Raw genomic sequence first — 22,289 nt, forward strand, 5'->3', positions numbered from 1 at the left:
AAAATTCCTTAATAAAATGGATGTTTAATGGTTGTATTTATAATTTAGCAATAAATGCTCCAAAATTAGCACTTTCTTACGTTTTACGTGTTGTTATATTTCCTGGTCCTTTGGGATCATGTGCTCTATTTATTTTAACTATATATTGTAAAAACAAATATATATCACATGTCGTACACATGATCCCAAAAGTCTATAAATATCAACGTATATATATTTATTCCGCTTAAGCCAGTGATATAGGGTTTGGTTGTATTCTATACTTCGAAAGGGTTTTCAAATAGATACTATTATATTTGTTATTTATACTTATTTTTTCGGGAATTCTGGAAATATTATATTTGTTATTTATCTTTATTGTTTCGGGAATTCTGGAAAATTAAAAAGTTTGATGTTCCTGGCCTGAGTTGATTGCTTTAGTTATTTATACAGTAAAAACTCCGAAAACCGGACCCTCCAAAAACCGGAATCCTCTGAAAATCGGACGATTTTCTCTTAAAAGTTCATTTTAAAAAGTACTCTGAATACCGGAAACTCTGAATTCTGAAAACCGGAATGTTTTTCATGGCCACAAAGGAATATTATACATGAAAAAATCCTCTGAAAACCGGTCAGTAAGTGTCAAAACTGATGTGTATATGTAATGACTTTGATTTGATTTTAAAAACATAATCTCAAGCAGGCGACAATTTTTTGTCCACAAATGTTACCTAAGTAGGTGTGAAAAACATCTTACTGTATGTCTGTATTTTGTATAATTATTTATAAAAGATAAGCTTATAAAGTTTAAAACATTTTAATCTAAAAGGGAGAAGTTAATTGATCTATTGGTGTACAGGTGATTTTGTACAAAATTACATGTTTTAATATGAAAAAGATTCTTATTCTTAGTAATTATTATTGGTATTGTATAATTTATTAAATATTGATAGTCACGTGATGCGTGTTCCATGATTTATAGGAGCTAGACTATTTATGTCGCCACGATAAGCGAAACATTTTTTTCATCATAAAGTATCACTTTAAGTGATGTTTTTCTGTTAGAAATAATTCAGTTTTAATATATACAATGTAACAGAGAGATACAATGCAGATTTGGGAAATGAAAAAAAACTAAAAGACATTGAACATGATACAGTCTGATGAAATAAATAAGAATATACAGTATCTCAGAAATTTGTTCAAAATCCTCTGAAAACCAGAATCCTCTAAAAACTGGACTTTTGACTTGGTCCGGACAGGGTCCAGTTTTCAGAGTTTCTACTGTACCAAAGACACTGTGACAGCTGTTGAATGCATATAATAATTTTTACGAGTCTTTTCATGCATTTTTTTCAACTTCCTATAAATTGCAGTGTCCGATACAGGTTTAAGCATGTACCTTTATAGGAAAAGACGATTACAAAAAGACTGTACAAATAAACAACAAACAAAACCAAAGTTAAAGCAAGAATCCATCGCAGACAAGCTAGTAAAGTAAAGCATATAAGTAAAACATATTAAATGCTCGTAGAAAGCTTCATCCATCACCAGGATCTAGAGTGTTTATAACCGAGTCCTGCAGTATATCATCTTTTGTTTCCTTTAGTCGTAAGATACTTCCGGTCGACAGGAACAATAACATTCCACATGTAAAATACATTGATCCAGGGTAGATTCCATCCTACAGATATAAGAAAATATATCAAGGTTTCTGCTTCACATGTATTCAAAGAAACAGAGCGGAAGTGTACAGTGTACATAAAAATTATCACACATGACGGTACGGTGTAATCACTCACTTACAAGATGAACGAGCAGTGGAGCCGCAATTGCACCAAGTCTTCCTACTGTTCCTTGAAAACCACAACCCGTTGTTCTGAAATATGTTGTTAAAGATTTAAGAGAGTTACATGTATCAATAATGCATGTTATTTATAACCTACACTCGTTTTTGAGAAAGGTAAATATGTTTTACAATTGTCATTTAAAGCTGGCGTCGAGTTTCATGAGAATTCACAAATTATGTCCTCATACATGTATTTAGTCAAACCACTATCAAGCTGCCAGTTAAGGGAGTGATGTATGGCTGCTAGAGACTGGTTGAAATAAGAATGAAAAAAAAATAAACCCTGTAGTAAGCTGCGTAGTTGCTTGCGACAAATGACTGCTTATTATAGGGGGTCGCTAAAGCAGATTCAACTAACAATGTATACTTGGAGTAGGCACATAGCTGCACTCAGACTAATAGAAATGTAAGCGTCATAATTTGATCACGGGTAGAACGTCCTCAAATAGTTTTGATCTGGTTGAACGTGCCCAAGTAGTTCTAAAAGGCTGAAAGAGAGGTGCTTTGTGAATGTGGACCATCTTGCATAAAATAACTGTACTACTGAAATTTTGATCTGATCATCCAACCACTAGTAAAACTATTCCATAAACGTTAACATGAATTTAGCTGCTCAGTCAGTCTTTTTTACGAAATATAATTCTTTGGAATAACAGATCTGTATAAATTGGCATAGTTGTTTGAAATGAACCGTAAGCTTATCAATGTAAGGTCAGTCTGCTAGATTTGAGGTTGATTTACACTGACTTTAACGTCTATTAAGCTATAAAAACTTCTGTTTATAGTTTAGTACCCAGCGGTTATCCCCGTTGTATTCATTTCCTTCTTATACAGACGTACGTTTCGAAATATTACGCTCATTTCAGTCACATACACAAAGTTTTGACCTACCTCACATCTGTGGGATATAATTCCGCCGTATAAACAATTACAGCTGTATCAGCCGCTGTTACGGTCATTTTTGCCAACAACGAAAGCACCAATGCGGTCACTGTGAGAGACGCAGAATTCTGTGACAGTTTATCTGTAAACAAATGAAAGATTAAATCATGCTGCGAAGAATTTCATGCTTGACTGAGTACAATGAAGTCCGGAAGAAAAATAAACGGAGATTAAAATTCAGTCAACTGCGAAGACTACTGAGCGCATTGTGATCTTCTTCGCACAAGCAGCATTGCTACCTTATAGAGATGAAGCATTTGAGTTGACTACTGACTGTCACCAAGAGACATAAACATTGCTACATTTCTCACCATGTAAAGAATAACCGTTTGGACAGTAACGAGGCTCTGCTTAGTTATCCCATCTGCCTACAGAACCATTGAAAGCTTATTTTTCTTACATACTATATCTTATGAACTCTAAAATAAATAGTTCCGGTACAGTTTCACCATTTTGTAGTGCTACATTATGTTGTTTTTTTTTTTCAAATTTTCAACAACAACTTTTTCTGAATCAGGAAATACGTTATAACGAACAAGAGTGCCTCTTACCAAAATGTTGAAATACGCCAGAAACACAACATAGTATACTTGATGCAGCAAATGTCACGAAACAATACTTCCTTCTACCAAATCTGAAAAGAGAAAAAAATTAACAATAGTTTAAATGGATACAATAATAAGCCTTCTTAAAATTTCTAGGTACATGTGAAGAAACTTTGGTTTTGAAATGACATTCATGGTTAGCTGTAGAAAAAATGAATACAATTTAGTTATCTGCGATGGTAGAATGAATTGAAATCATCAATTAAATCTATCAGAAGATCTTCTGAAAAACAGTCGAAGGTCCCAAGCATAAAAATAACAGCAGACTCTCTTTGATCGAGTATGTGCATGAGAAGTAGTGGAGTTAGCAACATCACTTTACAACCAAAAGCACCAGCTCAAGCGTACCATGTTACTAGTTAACATTAAGTATATTCATGATCTCATGGGACCAGAAAATACAACAAACATTTCTCTACAAACGGGTAGACATTTACAGCCCATACACAGCATTTACAGACAGCTGTTGTGATAGCTGATATTTTCCACGGAATCACTGAGCACATTAACCGCAACCGGAGCTGAGTCTCTAACAAATTACAAAATCATCGAGAGATGAAAGAGAAAAGACGGAATGCATAAACCAAAAACATGTAGTGTTACCATTAATGTTTATGCTTGTGAACGTCCATGTGCGCTTGTACATGTTAGTTTACATGTGCTTGCGCATCCAAATGTGCGTGGTTGTGGATGGAACTGTCCCTACATACTAATCAACAGACTTAATATAAACATAACAAGACGGACAAATACCAAGATAAAATAGAGATCATAAGAGCTGACGGAACTTAGTTTGCTTTGTTTGAAGTGCGTTTGCGGCTATCCAATCTAGCACTTATTCTAGGTCGAGACAATGAAAAGAAAATAGCTCCTCTAACATCAGTGGCAAACAAACTACTATGTGAATCAAAACACACAATCTGAGGTAAAAGTGCACAAGTCGTCATATACAATAATAATATGGTGCTTAAAGGAAAATAAATATTGAATCACGTTTTATATTATTTCTTCTAATATTCAAAAAATACGATATGCAAGAAAAACATTGGGTAACTGTTTTGTGGTCACTCAGCCAAGTCTTGTGACTGTCTATCAGTTATCCTTGAGCCAGATAATTCAATTCACACCTTCAACTAGCTAGTGAAAGATACTTATAATGTAAAGAACCAGTAAGAACACGCCTTACTGGGCAAGATGTTAGACCAAGTTTCAACAGTTTGTCATTTGTGTTTGAGTCCTAAACTTTACGTGTCCCGGAAATGAATGTCAACTGAAACATATGTAACTTCCAAGATTTTTCGTTTTACCTGTTCAATAATGGACCAGTTACAGAAAATGCAGGTACATCCACTAAGTTGATGAGGAACATGGTCCAAAAAATGTCGACAGAAATGCTTTCCATTCCTAGGGCTATACTATACCAAGTAATAGATATAGCAAACCTGGAAAAGAAGGTTTGTGTTTTAATGTAAAAGTTTATTAATTAAAATTACAATTTTATTTATTGTTTTTCTTTTTGTTTTCTTGAATTAAAAAGTTACACCGACATAGCTGCAACACAGAAAAACATCAGTTTTGTTTGTAACTTTACCGACGTCGATCAAGTTAGAGTATAAAAGAATTATTTGGAAATTACTGATACCATAATCATTTCTGAATGGTCTATATTCTTTTACCAACGACAATTTAAGAAATTTAGTTTCAACTACCCAGTCTTCTTTCTTGATTTAGCATACACTGTATCGGTATCATAAATTATTGAAATATAGCAGAAAGATATATCCTTTTGCATGTATTGAACTACCAAAATTACTTAAAAATAGTGTTTGGTTTATACAACCTAAAACATGCAAAAGAAAGAAAATTGGTTTGCTTAAAATGTAATATTAAAATATATTTCGTTTGCAAGCATCATGTATTACATTTCTGCCCAAGCTATTCCACTCGTAAAATTATAACCTCTTCTTTCCGCAACTTGACATATCTTTAATTTTACACTTTAACAAATATCTTCTATACAATATTACTTGCCAAACGGCAGACAATGCCAGGGTTACAATTCGCAGCTCTTTTGACGACCATAAGGTGAAAATTGTGTATCCAGCTGTGGGTTTTGACGTTGTGATTGTTTCTTTCATCGCTGTGGCGAATAGACTCTTCAGATCTGGTTTTGGCACTCTATTAACATTTGCTACGAAGTTGATTAATTTCTCAGCGCGTTCAAACTTCCGTTTTGCTATCAGCCATCTAAAGCTTTCAGGAACAAAGCTGTAATATGCATTCAGACGTTTTATTTAATAATGATACTGATACAGAAGTTGGCACCAAGCATCTAAAATTGCGAACATTTGCAGTAAACATTCAGAGAAAGGTTCAGTTCTGAAAATAGCGAATATTAAATTAATGATGAAACAAATTAAGAAAAGGCCGAAAAATACATTAGTCAGGGGTGTATGTTTTACACCGCTCGCACTAGTAGCTAGCACAATCTGACTAAAGTTATCTAACTTCCTAAAAGTTAGATCTGAAGACAACCTGTTCAAATTCATCTTCTGTATAATTGGATTTCCAATATTGCTATTTTTATTTCCACCAATCTATGTTTATTTGAACCAATCAGACGACTCGTTTCAACTAATGCTTGGCTTAAAGTAAATGGACTCAGATTTTGGTTAAAATAACTTTTTTTCAGAATAAAAGTTTTGTAATATTAACATTTATGAACATAAGAACATATTTTGTTTCTAAAATTATATTTAAAAAGTGAAATCAAGAGAAAATTACGCCCGAGTCGGAAATCGAACCTGGGCCGCAGCGGCAAAAAAAAATGTTCCTGCGTACTTGACCAATGTACCACAGAAGAACAAGTAATTATCGATGGTTTAATATAAAACTTGATAATTTAGGCAGATGAAAAAAATAGGAAAAACAACTAACTCTCGTGCGTTTATATAAGCTTCTTGCTAGAATTATAAACCCGTACGTGATAATCACACATAGAAAACTGGAATTCCAGGTTAAATATAGATTTTCTAAACTTCTACTTTCACTTTCAAAATGTTGAAAGCAAGGCTGTGATTGGTAAAAGGAATGTCTGAATAACCTGTCCTCAGATCCAAGGTGCGTAACATTAATTGTAAATGATTTTAATCAGAGTATAAACAGTTCTCACATAATAAACTCTCACTTGTCCCAATAAAATTTCTTTCGTTAACCCGAATAAATTTCTTACGTCAGCCCAGTGTCTCTACGGATATCAGTATAAGATGTAAAGCAGTGAATATAAAACTACATCGCTGATGAAATATTTTAATTCCCGGACTACCTTACGCATACTTATTGTAAAGATTACGAGGCGTATGTTGACGATTTAATAGAAAACACTGTATCTGAAATCATTCGTCCTCCGCCTAAGATTCATGTTCATGTGGGGAAGTTGGCAGTTATTTGCGGAGAACAGGTTCGTAATGGTACAGCATCCAGAAACATAATTTATGCTAACTACCCGCCGTTACATAACTGAAATACTGTTGCAAAATGGCGTTAACCCAAAACAATCAAGTATAATATCGAAGGAGCGTTACATGCATTTTTATAAGCGGCTTAATATTGTTATATGAGTCACTGATTATCAACAGTGTATAAATATTAAAATATACCAAAGACTGAAGCAAATATATTACGTATGACTTTAGTAAATTAACATTGACTTATCATAAAGTCAATCGGAAAACTATGCGGATGATGACAAACATGCGTTAAGTAGATTAACGTTAACTTACCAAAGAAATATTAGACTAAATATGCTTATACATGTCTTCAAAAGATGTAGTCTTTTCCAGTCATGTAACCACCACGAGACGAGCGCAAAAAGCATAGATATGAAAGGTATCGAAGGGAAGCACACTACAAACGACCGCCATGGTGACGGTACAAATTCTATCATCTGCGTATATTGTACTGTATAAATAAGTCCGAACCCAAAACCGATAAAGAAACGAATCATCGAATAAACCTTCCATGACTTGGCAAAATAACCAATGAAATTAAACAGACCCATAATAGAAACACCTGCTATCATAGCTGGTTTGCGGCCAGTCGAATCCGCAGCCTGACCAGCAACGATGGATCCTGTAACAACACCTATCATCTGAATTGATGTAATAAATGCCACAGTCCATCGCTTTTCACACACAAGGTTCCACTGTAAATATATACAGACACAGTGACTATTCAAGTATGTTATGAAATTATTTGTGTGCACGCTATAATCAGAACGTGGTCTAAGTATTTATACTTAACAGATGTTCTCGTATATCTACTGAATATAGTACACCAATGACATTACAAGGAAAGTTGGTGGGCTTCCGTGGCCGAGTGGTTAAGGTTGCTGTCTTCAAATCACTTGCCTGTCACCGATGTGGGTTCGTGTCTAACACATTAAAGTCGTCCAGATTACGGAAGGTCAGTGGAACCATCAAAGTGCCTACACGTGATGAAATAATGCCTTTAGGGAATCCTGGGGCCTTCCTGTACCATGCTAAGCTGGAAGGATGCCATATTACCTACAAAATGTGTCGGCGTGACGTTAAAGCCAACAAAAGATATACATATAATACATGGAAAGTGAGTCAGGCCTCTTTCTTGTTTGCAAACTTCGCCATAAGCTGGAAAATCTCAATGAGGACATAAATAATTCAGAAAAGGGGTCAAGATTCAGGACTCATTTTCAGACGCCAGATCAAACCTAAGATTCCATAGTTCTGCCTAACATGAAATATTTTCAAATTGCTATTGCGATATCCAATGTGCTCCACAATTGAAATATTTAAGTAGTTTGTCAGGTATCAAGCTTCTGGGTTTGAATATAATTCTGTGTTTTGAAAGTTATTGGAGTTTTGATCTAATAATTTACTATGTTAGACTAAAGACAATCCGGCGCACTTCTGTTCTCAGAGAGTAGATCCGACTTCTGAAAATAATCGGATCTTCTGATTGAATGATTTTGTGTTCAGATTAGTTTTACACTGTCATAAGAATTAAGATAGGGGTTCCGGCCTTTCGACAGACGTGGTTTTTCATGCACTGTCAATGTTGTGGGTTACATACAATAAATAATTGTTCTTTTTTATACGTGTGAAAGGGATATTCATGTCTTTCAAAATAGACAGTAACATTGTGAAAAAAAATGATAACGTGTACTTATTGAACTTCACACAGAAATTGTCGCGCACTAAAACAACTTTACATAGTTACATATGTACTGAATACCATTTGCCGTCTACAGCCTGAAGCAATATGTGATAAAATAGAAATACCTCTGATACAGCTGTATTCAAGTTTTTCGGAAATATATAGGAAGTACATGTTGTATTGGGTCCAACAGAGCACATCCGAGTACTGGATAGGTCAGTGAGGTTTAATGTTGAGAGTAAATATTGTTTAACTTCCAGTGTGTGACAGTTGAAGCCAGGGTTGTAGCCAATAAAGGACATAGCCAGCAGGCTCCATAAACTAACGATGCTCGAAAAATGTATAATTATACAAAGAAGTTTTTGCATGAGTCCACACCCGCCAAGTTCTTCAACCAAGCGCTCAAGTTGGGAACTGTAGGATGACATTTCTGAAATACATAAGATATGTGTACGATATGCTAAATTTACGACCGAACAATGCCAAATTGTTAGGGTATATGTAATCGTACAGAAATTTTCGAGTGCCATTACGGGTTCGCTGCCTTCATGTAAGTAAAAAACATGTAAGAAGACACTGTGCAAGATACGAATGCTTATTAAGAGGCGAGGATAATAAATTCTTCTACGGCTGGAATAAAATCCCAGATTCGGAGATCGTAATATATTACTTTAACATCTATATACATAAACTAAAATACTGTAAACATAAAGTATGATACTTTGTTTACAAGTAATAGTCAAGTACGTTTTGCTTTTATGGTCGAGGTGCTGCAAGAGACGTGACGTTGACAATGTTGAGGTCATTGCTTCCTTGTAGATTTGCATTTCTCCCTTAATAATGAAACAATACATACAGATATTTAACCAGAGAGATGAGTTTGATTTATTGTCTGTGTCTCTCATTTCACACGTACAACGTCTGAATATGAGGTTTGTATTCCGCAGTTGATACTTTTTAACAGTCTTTACGTAATATTATTAAGAAAAATAGAGCTCCTTCAGCAGGGCTGCTGATACACTAAACTTTGAAAATCATTTGCTAAATTTTATAAACGTTATTTTTAATTAGCTATTAATTTTAAGAGTAATCTAAAGACACCCAGTTAACGAAGGTAAAAATATTTGTTAATGACACAATCATATACTTTTATATCAATTTCTTAAAACATTCAGTACTGTCAGAGCTTATATCACTTGGATGAAATTCGGGAATATGCGACCTTGGAGGTTAGACCCCTTCTAATTGCAATTAATCATTATATGCAATTTAATTTTAACTCCGTTTCACTTGTTTTTAGTTTAATTCAGAGACACAAATCAATGAATTGTCTTTGCATTAAAAAGGCCAATATTAGAGAAATTATATAATATATAATCTTGACTTTTTCGTTAGTACCATGTTTTAAGTCAGGGAAAAGCCTCAACTATACATTATGTGAAAAATATGGACAATCTCGTTGCGTTGCGCCTCGATTTATCCATTCTTTCACATAATGGACAGTTTTCGGCTTTTCTCCTTTAAATAATGATTCAGGATTTTTGATAATTTTAAAACAACAAAACCTTCAGCAATTTCAGGACTTAAATGAGGTATTGTATAGATATTTAATAGCAATAACAAAACGTAATTACACGATAACAAAATACGATTTATGACAACACTACAGCAGACGGCAATGTTGCTACAAATTTGCAAATTGTGATAACATAAGCTATGATCAATAATGAGGCACTGTGTTATCTTGTTCTGTTATTTGGACTAAGCTTTTTCTAAACTGTGGTTTACTAGAACTGTATCTAACCTCCAGTTAAACTCATCGATAATATGTTATAAAGAACTTAGGTTGTTAGTGTCTGTTACTTGGTTCAAAAGCCTTTTTTCGTGTTTGGAAATGAAAAACGTATTCTATGTAACTGATGAGGCGTTTAGTCATTGCGTGCGTCAATCATGTTTGTCCATCACATAACCATTACCTTACTCGCACCATCGAGTTATTGAGTTTAATGTCTCAGTATTAGTTGTGGTTGTTAGAAAGTAGAAACTGAAACTAGATTGGTTAAGATCAAATTTTAAGTAAAATGAAACCAATTTTAATACAATTGTCATTTGTGGTGACATAATTAATGTAATCAAGTATACTTTGATACATACTTTATGCTACAGTTGTAGGTGGATTCCATCTTCAAGAACAATGAACCAGGTCCGTAGCTTCAAAAATTCAATGTATAAAATGAGAAACTATAAATCACAAAATGTATTCGTTATATTTAGTGATACATAACTATAACATGTTTTATTAACCTTAAATTGGCAAAAGAACTAGGTTGAGCAATGGAAAAATAATGAGTTTATCATGTCAAGAAAAACAAGTTAAACTGTAAATTCTTGTTCAGTGTACCTTAACTAATTCTTATTAATTAGAAATGGCCTGATACTAATAAGTAGCATGAGACAAGTACATGCTTGTACACTGGTTGTTAATCAAAAGTCATGGCACGATTGATTCAAAAAACTTTATTTTGTGCCAGCTTAAAACTACTTATCAAAGGTATAGAATAACTGGAATAATGGGGTTGTGAAGAAGTCTTTGCCGACAGCACAATCCATATTTCTCATCCCAATTACACACATTAACCTTACCTCGCCACCATCCCCCAATTCACTTCAAGTTTCTAATGTCTCAGTATTCCAGCTTTCGCTGCCGGTTTCTTCTGCGCTTCTACACCCCCCCCCCCCCCCCCACACACACACACACACTCAAAGTATTATAATTAATGTTATACATGTAAGATGCAGCTATTAATTTCTGTAAATCGTTGCAGTATATTTCGAAACTTAATCATGAAGTCTTTTAATTTCATATGTTGATGTACTCGCACCTCTCAACGCATAAGGTTGTTACTATGTATATTCTTAAAGTATCCATTATTTTAAGAATGGACAGTTACAGGCTAATAATGGATAGTTATAGTAAAATACTCGCCTATATAGAGCGTTATCTGTACAACAAGGACAAAACTACGTCACAACCGTCTTTTGATAGCAGCTTCTAGCTAGTAACAATCCCAATTTAACTTTGAGATAGCATGATTTCAGTATTTCAGGTTAATTTATAGTTCAGTTCATTCAAAAATAGTGTTTTACATCACTACTCACCTATTCCATAAAATACAAAAGATATATCTAGCATTGCTTAAAAGATCCAATTTTTGAAGAAAAAGAAGACCTTTCTAAATAACAATTGCTACACGTTTCGTTTGATTTACAAAGTGAGATTAACTCAAGTTATACTTTGATTTCACATACGTATATTATTTGTATATTTTAAGTGGAATTTGTCCATCTTCAAACCAATGCAACACAGAAACCGAAACTTTTTCTATCAACATAAAATGCTCGATATTAATCTATGAAAATCACACTAAATGTTATTCGTTTATATTAGTATAATATAAACTTTTACATGTTTTTATTAACCTTTATAGAATTAGAGCGAAAAAGAATCTAGCAGAGAGTAATTGGATAACAAATATAAATTGTAGTTTATCTATGTCAAAGAACAATAAATCAATTAAATAAATATTTCATTGTTAAGTGGTTATCCTTAGCACTAATTTTTAATTAGTTATGAATCCCTGATACTAATAAATTAGCATGCAAATAAAGTGTAATATATAGCATGTATCACTGGTTGACCAATGAAAATCCGTGAGCTAGGAATTGATCATCAAATAAAAACCTAGAATATCAGGTTGACTCGATTACCTTTCTATAAAGAAAACAAACTGAATGAAAAACATAATTTATCGAACCAGAATCTAGGTTCTCAGAAAACTTGCTCAGTTTTCAATTCAGAACCTAGTATTTTAAAAACCTGCGATCTGAAGTGAGAACATTGGTTATGGGAATTTCTGTGCATTTCGTGTGTTTCAGAATGACCCTCGTACGAAAAGTATACTAATAATGTACGAGATATATATAGAACAGTTAGTTCTTTGTCTACGTTAATGTTTGCATTTTGAAAAATTAAGCCCATTTTTCGACTCGGCAGGTTTTGGTAAAGTTTTTTGTATGTAAGCTGGTATCTCAATATCCACGGATTGAAACTTCGCACACTTGTTTACTTTGATGATCTGACATGCATTGTACAAGGTGAAGAACACTACTTTGCTGTTTTACAAAACAATGCCCCTTTTTCGACTAAGCATTTTTTGACGTAGCTGTGTATATAAGTTGAAAGCTCAATATCATCAAATAGGAATGGATTAAAACTTCACACACTTGTAAATTGTGATGAGCATAAATATAGTGTACATGTCCCATAACTCTGCTTTGCATTTTACAAACACAAAATTTTCCACCTTTTTCAACATATATTTATTTCATTGACAAGGATGTTAAGAGTCGAACATTGCTGTCCATAGACAGCTCTTGTTCACTAATTACAGTTATGTAAATGTATGCGAATTACACTTTCTTTTATTGCTTTTCCCGCTTTATTGCTGTATACATGTGTCACAATATTTTAGTAATTACAAAATAAGTAAGTATCACCGTATCGGAGTATTCTCACTACATATATGCAAATAACGCAGTAAACGACCATAACTTTGTTAGTACCAAATATTATGAACTAGATCTTTCCAGGATGAAATATGACTTAAATTTCAAGTTTCATTTTATTACATCTGTCACATTTTAAAGGCGTGATCAGCATTGAACAAAGTAACCGACTTTTAAACGTTTCATAATTTTCAAATATATAATATTGACTTTACATCGTTCTTTTCCATTTGATGCAATGCAAAACAATGCTGCTAAAACTGAAAATTACGAGCTTGTAAAAACAATGTTATATTGATATATATTGAATTAACATTTATCATAAGTTAACATTTGATTCAGGAAAATGCACTCGAATTTGTATCGTAGTTCATACCATACTCAGCCAAAAAAAAGAAACCTGACACTGTACATTTTTTGGAAGGCGGCGGATCAAGATACAATATAAACAACGTTTTCATAATACAGATGTGCATTTTATTTTTTCTCAGGCATTCGTGTCGTTGTTAAATGACGTCATTTTTAAAGTGGTTCTCAAATTGATTTTTGTCACTTTCGTGGCAGTGGCACTGCAGAATTTTGAGATTAGTAAATTGAATATTTCTCGCAATTCTGCCTACTCGTTTTAGTGTTTTGTTTGAAATTTATATCGGTTACCAACTCTGGCTCCGACGAGTGCCTCTACACATCTTGTCGTTGATTTTACGTAACGTCATATCAGATGATTGGGGAAGTTGCTTCATTTCCCCAAAAGGGCATTAGTCAAGTCATTGATGTTACGCGGCACATAATTTACGGCGGACTCGCCTCCCAAGCAGGTACCAAATGTATACGTACTACAGTGGATTCATGTCCAGGACATTGCTAGCTATTGCATTACGTTAGCGTTTGCCATGGCTAAATGACTCCAAATGACCCATGAATTATGTGGACGGGCATTGTCTTGTTGAAAAACACCGTGAGCATTCCTTCCATAAAAGGGAATAGCTAACTGATTAAAAAATCGTTGATGTACCTCTGAGCTTTCACTTTGCCTCGAAGGATAATGAGAGCATGGTCTTTTGTCTACAACACACATTATCCCATTCCACACCCTAACACTACCGCCTCCTAACGGGCGCAAATCGTTCACCTTGACGACGGTAGTCACGATGACGACTCGGAATCGGTGTGACTCAGACACCTGTTTGTAACATCCCGATTGCTCGGTTTCTCTCGGCCGCGGCATTGTAAAACCTTATAATTTCAGCTGTGAATTGATGTGTGTAGTCGCTGAGGTAATGTGTAGCAATATTTTCCAAGCTTTACCGGACAACATTTACTGTGCACGATTCCGCGTGCAAATATGGCAACTTTAAGACAGTCCAAATTTGAATGATATCCTGAGAGCCAGATGTTACACACGTGTTGGTGTTTGACGTAGAGGTTCCATTGTAATCCACAATAAAAGGAATATGATAAATTATAAAATGTCATTTTTGGTTGAGTACATTTTTAATATACATAACTAAGGGAAATAATTTGGTTTGCTTTTTTGTTTATAAACTAAGTGTATATTTTTAAAAGTATTTTTGCCATTCTCTAGCCATCATATCGTTATCATTGGTTTAGTCATTATACTGGCCTTTAACCAATGACTGGCAGAGCTATTTCGGCTTGGCTGACAATTTTCATCTTTGACGAATTATGTCCTAACGACCCACATGAATCACTTATTATCACAAAATGTAATATATTTGTTAATGATTATGTAAGATGTATGACTTATTATTTTCAGTGGAATATAATAGATTCAAGAAGAGACGACGGCAAATTAAGTACTCGAGGAATTTAACTAGTGAACTATGAATAAAAATGTCTTCTTGGTCTGAGGGTTGTGTACTTAGGTAGTACAGTGTAACGATGCATTTAACTGCCATGCTTCAGATATAGCTTTTGTAGCCAGTAAGCCAGCGGTATAGCTTCCTCACATGAAGAATTCAATGGCCCGAGTGAGGCTTGAACCCACAGCGGTGAGGGGCAAGTGGTTTTAAGTCAGTGATCTTAACCACTCGGCCATTGAGGCCCCTTCAGAAATGTCGTCCTATAGTTCACAACTTGAGTATCTGATTGAAGAACGGCGGAAGTGGACTTACGCAAATGCTTCTCTGTAAAATTATTCACAGCGCAAGCACAATAAGCGTCCGGAGCATGCTTGCTTTGTCCTATATTGGCTACGATCCGGGCTTCATTTGTGAGACACTGAATGTTACGTTTTCGATCTCCCAACACTGCTTCAGGATACTGATAGTAGTCAGATACGTTTGCTGAGCAAATAACTTATCAAATCAGTTGTTTTCATGTTAAGAGGAAAGTATTAAACCACAGGTACTCGCATTTTAGTGAAATCACGGCGGGAAAATGTAGTTGTGATGTTTTTGTTTAATGCACACGTACTGTTAATTACTGTTAAAAGCTGTTAATTTCTGTTTTGTTCAATGTTTCTTTGAAGTGTGATACCCAGGTGCCCGCCCGTGATGAAATAATGCAGGACGGGCGCCTGAGGTCTTCCTCCACCATCATAGCTGGAAAGCCACATATGACCTATTATTATGTCGGTGAAACCCAACAGCAACAACAACATTTCGGAAAAACAGAACACGTTCGATGCCGTTGTGACGCGTGGTGTCTAGACAACGAGGTGAAAATAATACAACTGCTCTATAGTCCGCCCAAATATATCGTATCCATTTATTATTTCAGAATAATTTCAAAATAATTAAATCATTGTATTTGAGATAAACATGAAATAAACAAAATTTAAGTGTAAGCTAATTCGCGGAAACCACACAATTCTAGTGTTAGCTAAACAATTGTAACACTATGCATATTTAATTTTCTTTTCAAAAATAAGAAACGTGTTTATTTTACAGTACGGTAAACCAAATGCTTAATTCTTCAACATGCATTTAAAAAAGATCATGCTCGTGAATAAGCTATCATAGTGATTAGTACAATGTAGTATATGTATGTTCTATATCTGAATTTCTTAAGTATTTCAAAACATTTATAGCTTTTTTATAAAAAACGAGAAGAAGATTTCTTCAAAATCCGCTAAGTACAATTTCATTTATAAGGTGTTTATTACCATTTATCTTTATTTCAATTGGTAGCTTAAGAAAGAAAAAAGAATTTTAAAAGAAGTTTTATCATATAATCTTAATATTCCTACCTGAATTTTGTTTAGACATGTAAGTACTTATCCACACAAAATGCCTATTATTGTATTTCACCACCGGAACATGACAGTATTTCCTGATCAAATTTAATACATCAACGCCAATATTCTAATTTAATATAGATTTAAATGTTTTCGAAGTAATTAAAACAAAACAGCGGATGTATACGTGGTTTAACCAGTCTGTTTTTGTATTTACATAAATAATTTTACTAATAGGTTATTTAACATTGTTCTGTACAATACGGAGATATATTTGGACGAGTACCCAGTCCAATATGGTTTTCCCAGCTGGGTACGTATGGCCACATTCAGACTTGTTCAGACTTTTTTCAGGTTTTCTTCTATTTGAATAGCTTATGTTTGAACAAATAACAGACATAAATATATATGTCAAGATCTATGGTTCATTGCAACAAATGTTCGATTTGAAATATGTGTCAGTAATCAATCATTTTGCAATTGTAAATGAGCGGGATTCGAACACGAGGCCTCTCAAACAAAATGAGGAAACACTACATCGTCGCTATACAAGCTACAGTATATGTGCACACTTATTCTCTATCATATAACATGCATCCCTCCATTTTAAATGCGTACTTAGATAAGATGCGTTTTACCTCTGTAGGGGGTTCCAAGATGTCAGTTCATTATATCTATTCAAAGATAATTGACTTTGAACACCAATGTAATTTACCGGGACTCCAAGTCGCTAACCTATCATATCTAATATGAATACCCTATGAAGTTGCTACAAAAGCTACATCTGAAGCATGATAGTTAAATGCATCGTTACACTGTAATACCCAAGTACACAACCCTCAGACCAATGAGTCATTTTTATTCATAGTTCACTTGTTAAATTCCTTTCACAAGTACTTAATTTGCCCTCGTCTCTTCTGGTCATACAATACAGCTTACAGAATTAATAACTAATATATTACATTTTGTGATAATAAATGATGTATGTGGGTCATTGGAACATAATTTCTCAAAGATTAAAATTGTCAGCCGAGACGAAATAGCTCTGCCAGTCATTATGAATTTATTTGTTGTCACTGGTTAAAGGCAGTATAATGACTAAACCAATGATACCGATATGATGGCTACAGAATGACAAAAACATTTTTAAAAAAAAATATATTTTATAAGCAAAAATGCAAACTTAAATATTTCCTTTAGTTATGTTTATTGAATAATATACACAAACAAAAAAAACACTTTACAATTTATCTTTTTGGGGGATTACAATGGAACCTCTATGTCAAACATCAATGATTTATTGATACACAACATGCGTGTAACATCTGGCTCTCAGGATGTCATTAAGATTAGGATTATCTTAAAGTTGACATATTTGCACGTGGACTCGTGAACAGTGAATGTTGTCCGATAAAAATATTGCTACACATTACCTAGGCGACTACACACTTCAATTCACAGCTGAAATCATTAGGTTTTACAATGCCGCGGCCGAGGGAAAACGAGCAATCGGGATGTTATAAGCAGTCCAACCGACTCTGAGTCGTCATCGTGACTACCGTCGTCAAGGTGAACGATTTGCGCCCGTATGTGTAAGACAGCATGATTGATTACGAGGCAGTAGTGTTATGGTGTGGGATGGGATAATGTGTGTTGGGGACAAAGGACCATGTAGTCGTTATCCTTTGAGGCAACTTGAATGCTCAGAGGTACATCAACGATGTTTTAAATAATGTAGCCCTTTGATGCGAAAGAATGCTCCCGGTGTTTTTCAACAGGACAATGCCCGTCCGCATCATTCAATTGTCAATTGAGCTCACTTAGCCACGGCCAACGCTACCATAATGTTATAGACCATAGGTAGCAATTTCTCGGACATGAATCCACTGGACACGTATATATTTGGCACTAGCTTGGGAGACGCGTCGTAAATTATGTTCCGCGTAACATCAATGACTTGACTAATGCCCTTGTGAGGAAATGAAGCAACTTTCAAATCATCTGACACAACGTTACGTAAATCAACGACAAGATGTGTAGAGACACTCATCGGACCCAGAGTAGGTAAACGATATAAATTTCAAACAGAGCACTAAAACGAGTAGGCAGAATGGTGAGCAATATTTAATTCTACAAACTCAAAAAAGCCGCAATACCACTGCCACGAAAGTGACAAAAACAATTTGACAACCACTTTAAAACTGACGTCATTTAACAACAACACGAATGTCTGAGAAAAATTAAAATGCACATCTGCGTTAGGAAAACGTTAGACTTAAATGTCAAAACATTGTTTGTACTATATCTTGATCCGCTCTCCGTAAAATATGTACAGTGTCAGGTTTCTTTTTTGGCTGAGTTTGGTATGAACTACGATACAAATTCGAGTGCATTTTCCTGACTCAAAGGTTAACTTACGGTAAATGTTAATTCCATATATATTAACATAACATTGTATTTACAAGCTCGTAATTATCAGTTTTAGCAGCATTGTTTTATATTGCATCACATGAAAGAGAACTATGTAAAGTCAGTATTATATATTTGAAAATGATGAAACGTTTAAAAGTCGGTTACTTTGTTTATTGCTGATCAAGCCTTTAAAACAAATGTGACAGCTGTAGTAAAATAAACGTCATATTTCATCCTGTAAAGTTCCAGTTCATAACATCGGGTACTTACAAAGGTATGGGCGTTTACTGAGTTATTTGCATATACAGTACAACTTCTCCAGAGCGGCAAAAACCTCTCTATAACAACATCATCAACATAACAACTGAAATATACTATCAAATTCACCTCTCTAGAACAACAACCTTTACATAACAGTCAATATTTGTATCTCCTAAAAGCGTGTTGCTCTACAGAGGTTGCACTGTATGTAGTGAGAATACTCAGATACGGCTATAATAACTTATTTTGTTATTACTAAAATATTGTGGCACATGTATACAGCAATAAAGAGGGAAAAGCAGTAAAAGAATTCGCATGCATTTACATAACTGTATTTAGTAAACAATAGCTGTCTGAGGACAGCAATGCACGACTCTTAACATCCTTGTCAATTAAATAAATATAGGTTGAAAAAGGTGGACGATTTCGTAAATTACAAAGCAGAGTTATGGAACCTGTACAGTACATGTAAGCTTATCACAGTTTACAAGTGTGTTTCAATCCATTCCTATTTGTGAGTACTGAGCTACCTGCTTACATACAAAGCTACGTCAAGAAATGCTTAGTTGAAAAAGGGGCATAATTTTGTAAAAAAGAAAAGTAGTGTTCTTCACCTTGTACAATGCATGTCAGATCATCAAAGTATACAAGTGTGCGAAGTTTCAATCCATTCTTATCATTGGATATTGAGATACCAGCTAGCATACAAAGAAAACTTTACCAAAAACTACCCTGTTGAAGAATGGGAACAATTTTTCAAAAAGCAATGTAGAGTAAACGCCATTGCAATTGCGCTGCAGAATATAACTGTGAACTATGTATGATTTTCCAAAGAAATTTTCGCATGAGTCCACACCCTCCAAGATCTTCAATAAGATGTTCAAGTTGTGAACTGTAAGATGCCATTCTGAAATACTTTAAAGTAAATATCAACTTTTCCCAAACATTTACGTAGACAAAGAACTAACTGTTATATATATATCGTACATTATTAGTATACTTTTCGTACGGGGGTCATTCAGAAACACACGAAATGCACAGAAATTCCCATACTCACTTCAGATCGCAGGTTTTTAAAATACTAGGTTCTGAATTGAAAACTGAACAAGTTTTCTGAGAACGTAGATTCTGGTCCAAGAACTTATGTTTTTCATTCAGATTGTTTTCTTTATAGAAAGTTAATCAAGCCAACCTGATATTCTAGGTTTTTATTTGATGATCAGTTCCCAGCTCACGGATTTTTATTGGCTAACCAGTGATACATGCTATATATTACATTTTATTTGCATGCTAATTTAGTATCAGGTTTTCATATCTAATGACCAATCAGTGCTAAGGATTACCATTTATCAATGAAATATTTATTTAATTGATTTATTGTTCTTTTACATAGATAAACTACAAGTTATATTTGGTATCCAATTACTCAATGCTAGACTCAATTTCGAACTAATTCTAAAAAGTAAATAAAAACATGTAAAAGTTTATATTACACTAATATTAACGAATAACATTTACTGTGATTTTCATAAGAATATACATAGTAAAAGCCATGGGATAAATCATCCAACATAATAGATGAGAGATAAGAGATGTATTCTTGAAACCTTTTCACACTATGCAAGATACAGTACACATACGGATAGAAATAATACAACATACTGCTGTTTGCGGATCAAATTGCCCTTTCGCCTTTTTTTAAATCGATAGACTTTTATCTTCACAATAGCAGCGGTGCTGAAGCTATTTTTGGATCTCGTCTTTACAGGTAACTCCGCCTTTCCGATACGAGTAAAGTGAACTTGTTTACATTGGCTGCATGACCGGGAATTTTACAAGACAAAATGCTAAATTACTGTTGGAATGGCCCGAACGGGTGTAACAGATGTACTAGATCTAATTTTCATTTAAAATTTAAATGAATCTTGCCACAATGTACACTACATTTTAGTAGCGTGGATGTGAAAAAAAGACAACCTCGTTATACATTACTGGCATTTTTCTGCCTAAATTTCAGTACATTTTGCTGCAAACTTTTCTTTTAAATAATGTATCTGATGTTTAGTTTTCACAATAATTATAAAACGCGACTGACTCGTGGACGAGTTGGATTCGCTAATAATTGACTGGAAGGGCACAAGTTCGATTCCCGGAACTGACCATGCCTCTAAATTGAAAAAAGTCGGCAATTTCTTACGGAATATGTGAGTCTTAGTCTAACTAATTTGACGCGATCCTAGGAAACAGTTACGAGTTATTTCTTCCACTCGAAATAAATTGTCATCGCTAGATTTGGGTTTAAATGCTGACTTCGTTGCGAATATGAGATAAATTCAAATAAAACTTACATTATCTAAAGGTAGTCCAAATAATTGACCAGAAATAAAATAAAAAATCTAGATCTATAATGGAGTTAGATTTGCGATAGTTAACCTACGGAAGACTCTGCAGAAGTTTGAATATCAAATAAATCAGTTTTTATGGATATGACAATTAGATCTACAAGTGTTGCGTAGCTGATACCTTTCTATAAAACCTTATACACTTGCGTGGCTGGAAATTTCGTCGATAATAATTGTCATAACAAACAAAAAAACACTGTTTTCATTTGAACGTAGTTGAAATATTCTATATTCTTCTTTTAAAACATATCCATTATCACCTTATTGCACTTTACAATGCATGCAAGTACGGCGATACTTCAAAGATAGAGTCAGAGCGCGCGCTGTGTCTGACGTCAAGATAAAGAATAAAAGGCGGCTAAATTTGAAAATATAACTTTGCTTATCTTAAATTTACTGAGGTTACACCGTAAAATTTCATATCATTTTCTTTTATTTTCTATCCATGAATATACAAATGTATGCTGTCAATATAATGACAATATTGAAGTGTATAAACAGTTAAATTATGTGAAATAATCAAAATATATCTTACCCCACCCACTTTATTTCAACAAATTTATTTCTTGTTGAATATATTTGTTTCGTGTGGGCTTTACCATTAAAATATAAGAGTATCATCATATCCAACAGTGGGGTAGTTTTTATATGTGCTTTAAACTTCCTTAAAGTGATGTATACATGTCTTTTTCGATATTTATCTAGCCTGTAAAAAGCTCATTCTCTGCTACACATAAAATAATTCTATACCAATTTGCAGGCTCAGCATTCGTATCGGCTTAAAATGCACAAGATTTTAAACATCCGCACTTAATTAAATGTGAGAAATGGCCGATATTTTGATGACGTCGTAACTCGGTCCAGTTGCGGACTTCAGACTG

At 34.2% G+C, this 22,289-nt stretch overlaps 1 protein-coding gene across 1 annotated transcript in view; it reads right to left on the minus strand.

Moving 5' to 3' along the window:
* Positions 1-1,519: 1,519 nt before the first annotated feature.
* The window catches only part of LOC123565537 (solute carrier family 22 member 7-like), a 46,717-nt gene continuing 25,947 nt past the window's right edge, over positions 1,520-22,289 (minus strand). The window contains exons 2-7 of the mRNA XM_053552964.1: positions 5,407-5,643; positions 4,683-4,817; positions 3,322-3,404; positions 2,720-2,852; positions 1,786-1,858; positions 1,520-1,663 (exon numbers count right to left, since the gene is read on the minus strand). Coding sequence (XP_053408939.1) covers positions 1,520-1,663; positions 1,786-1,858; positions 2,720-2,852; positions 3,322-3,404; positions 4,683-4,817; positions 5,407-5,643 — 805 coding nt within the window. The remainder of the gene's footprint in view (positions 1,664-1,785; positions 1,859-2,719; positions 2,853-3,321; positions 3,405-4,682; positions 4,818-5,406; positions 5,644-22,289) is intronic.

This window comes from Mercenaria mercenaria, chromosome 1 (genome assembly GCF_021730395.1).
Source record: "Mercenaria mercenaria strain notata chromosome 1, MADL_Memer_1, whole genome shotgun sequence".
NCBI lineage: Eukaryota > Metazoa > Mollusca > Bivalvia > Venerida > Veneridae > Mercenaria > Mercenaria mercenaria.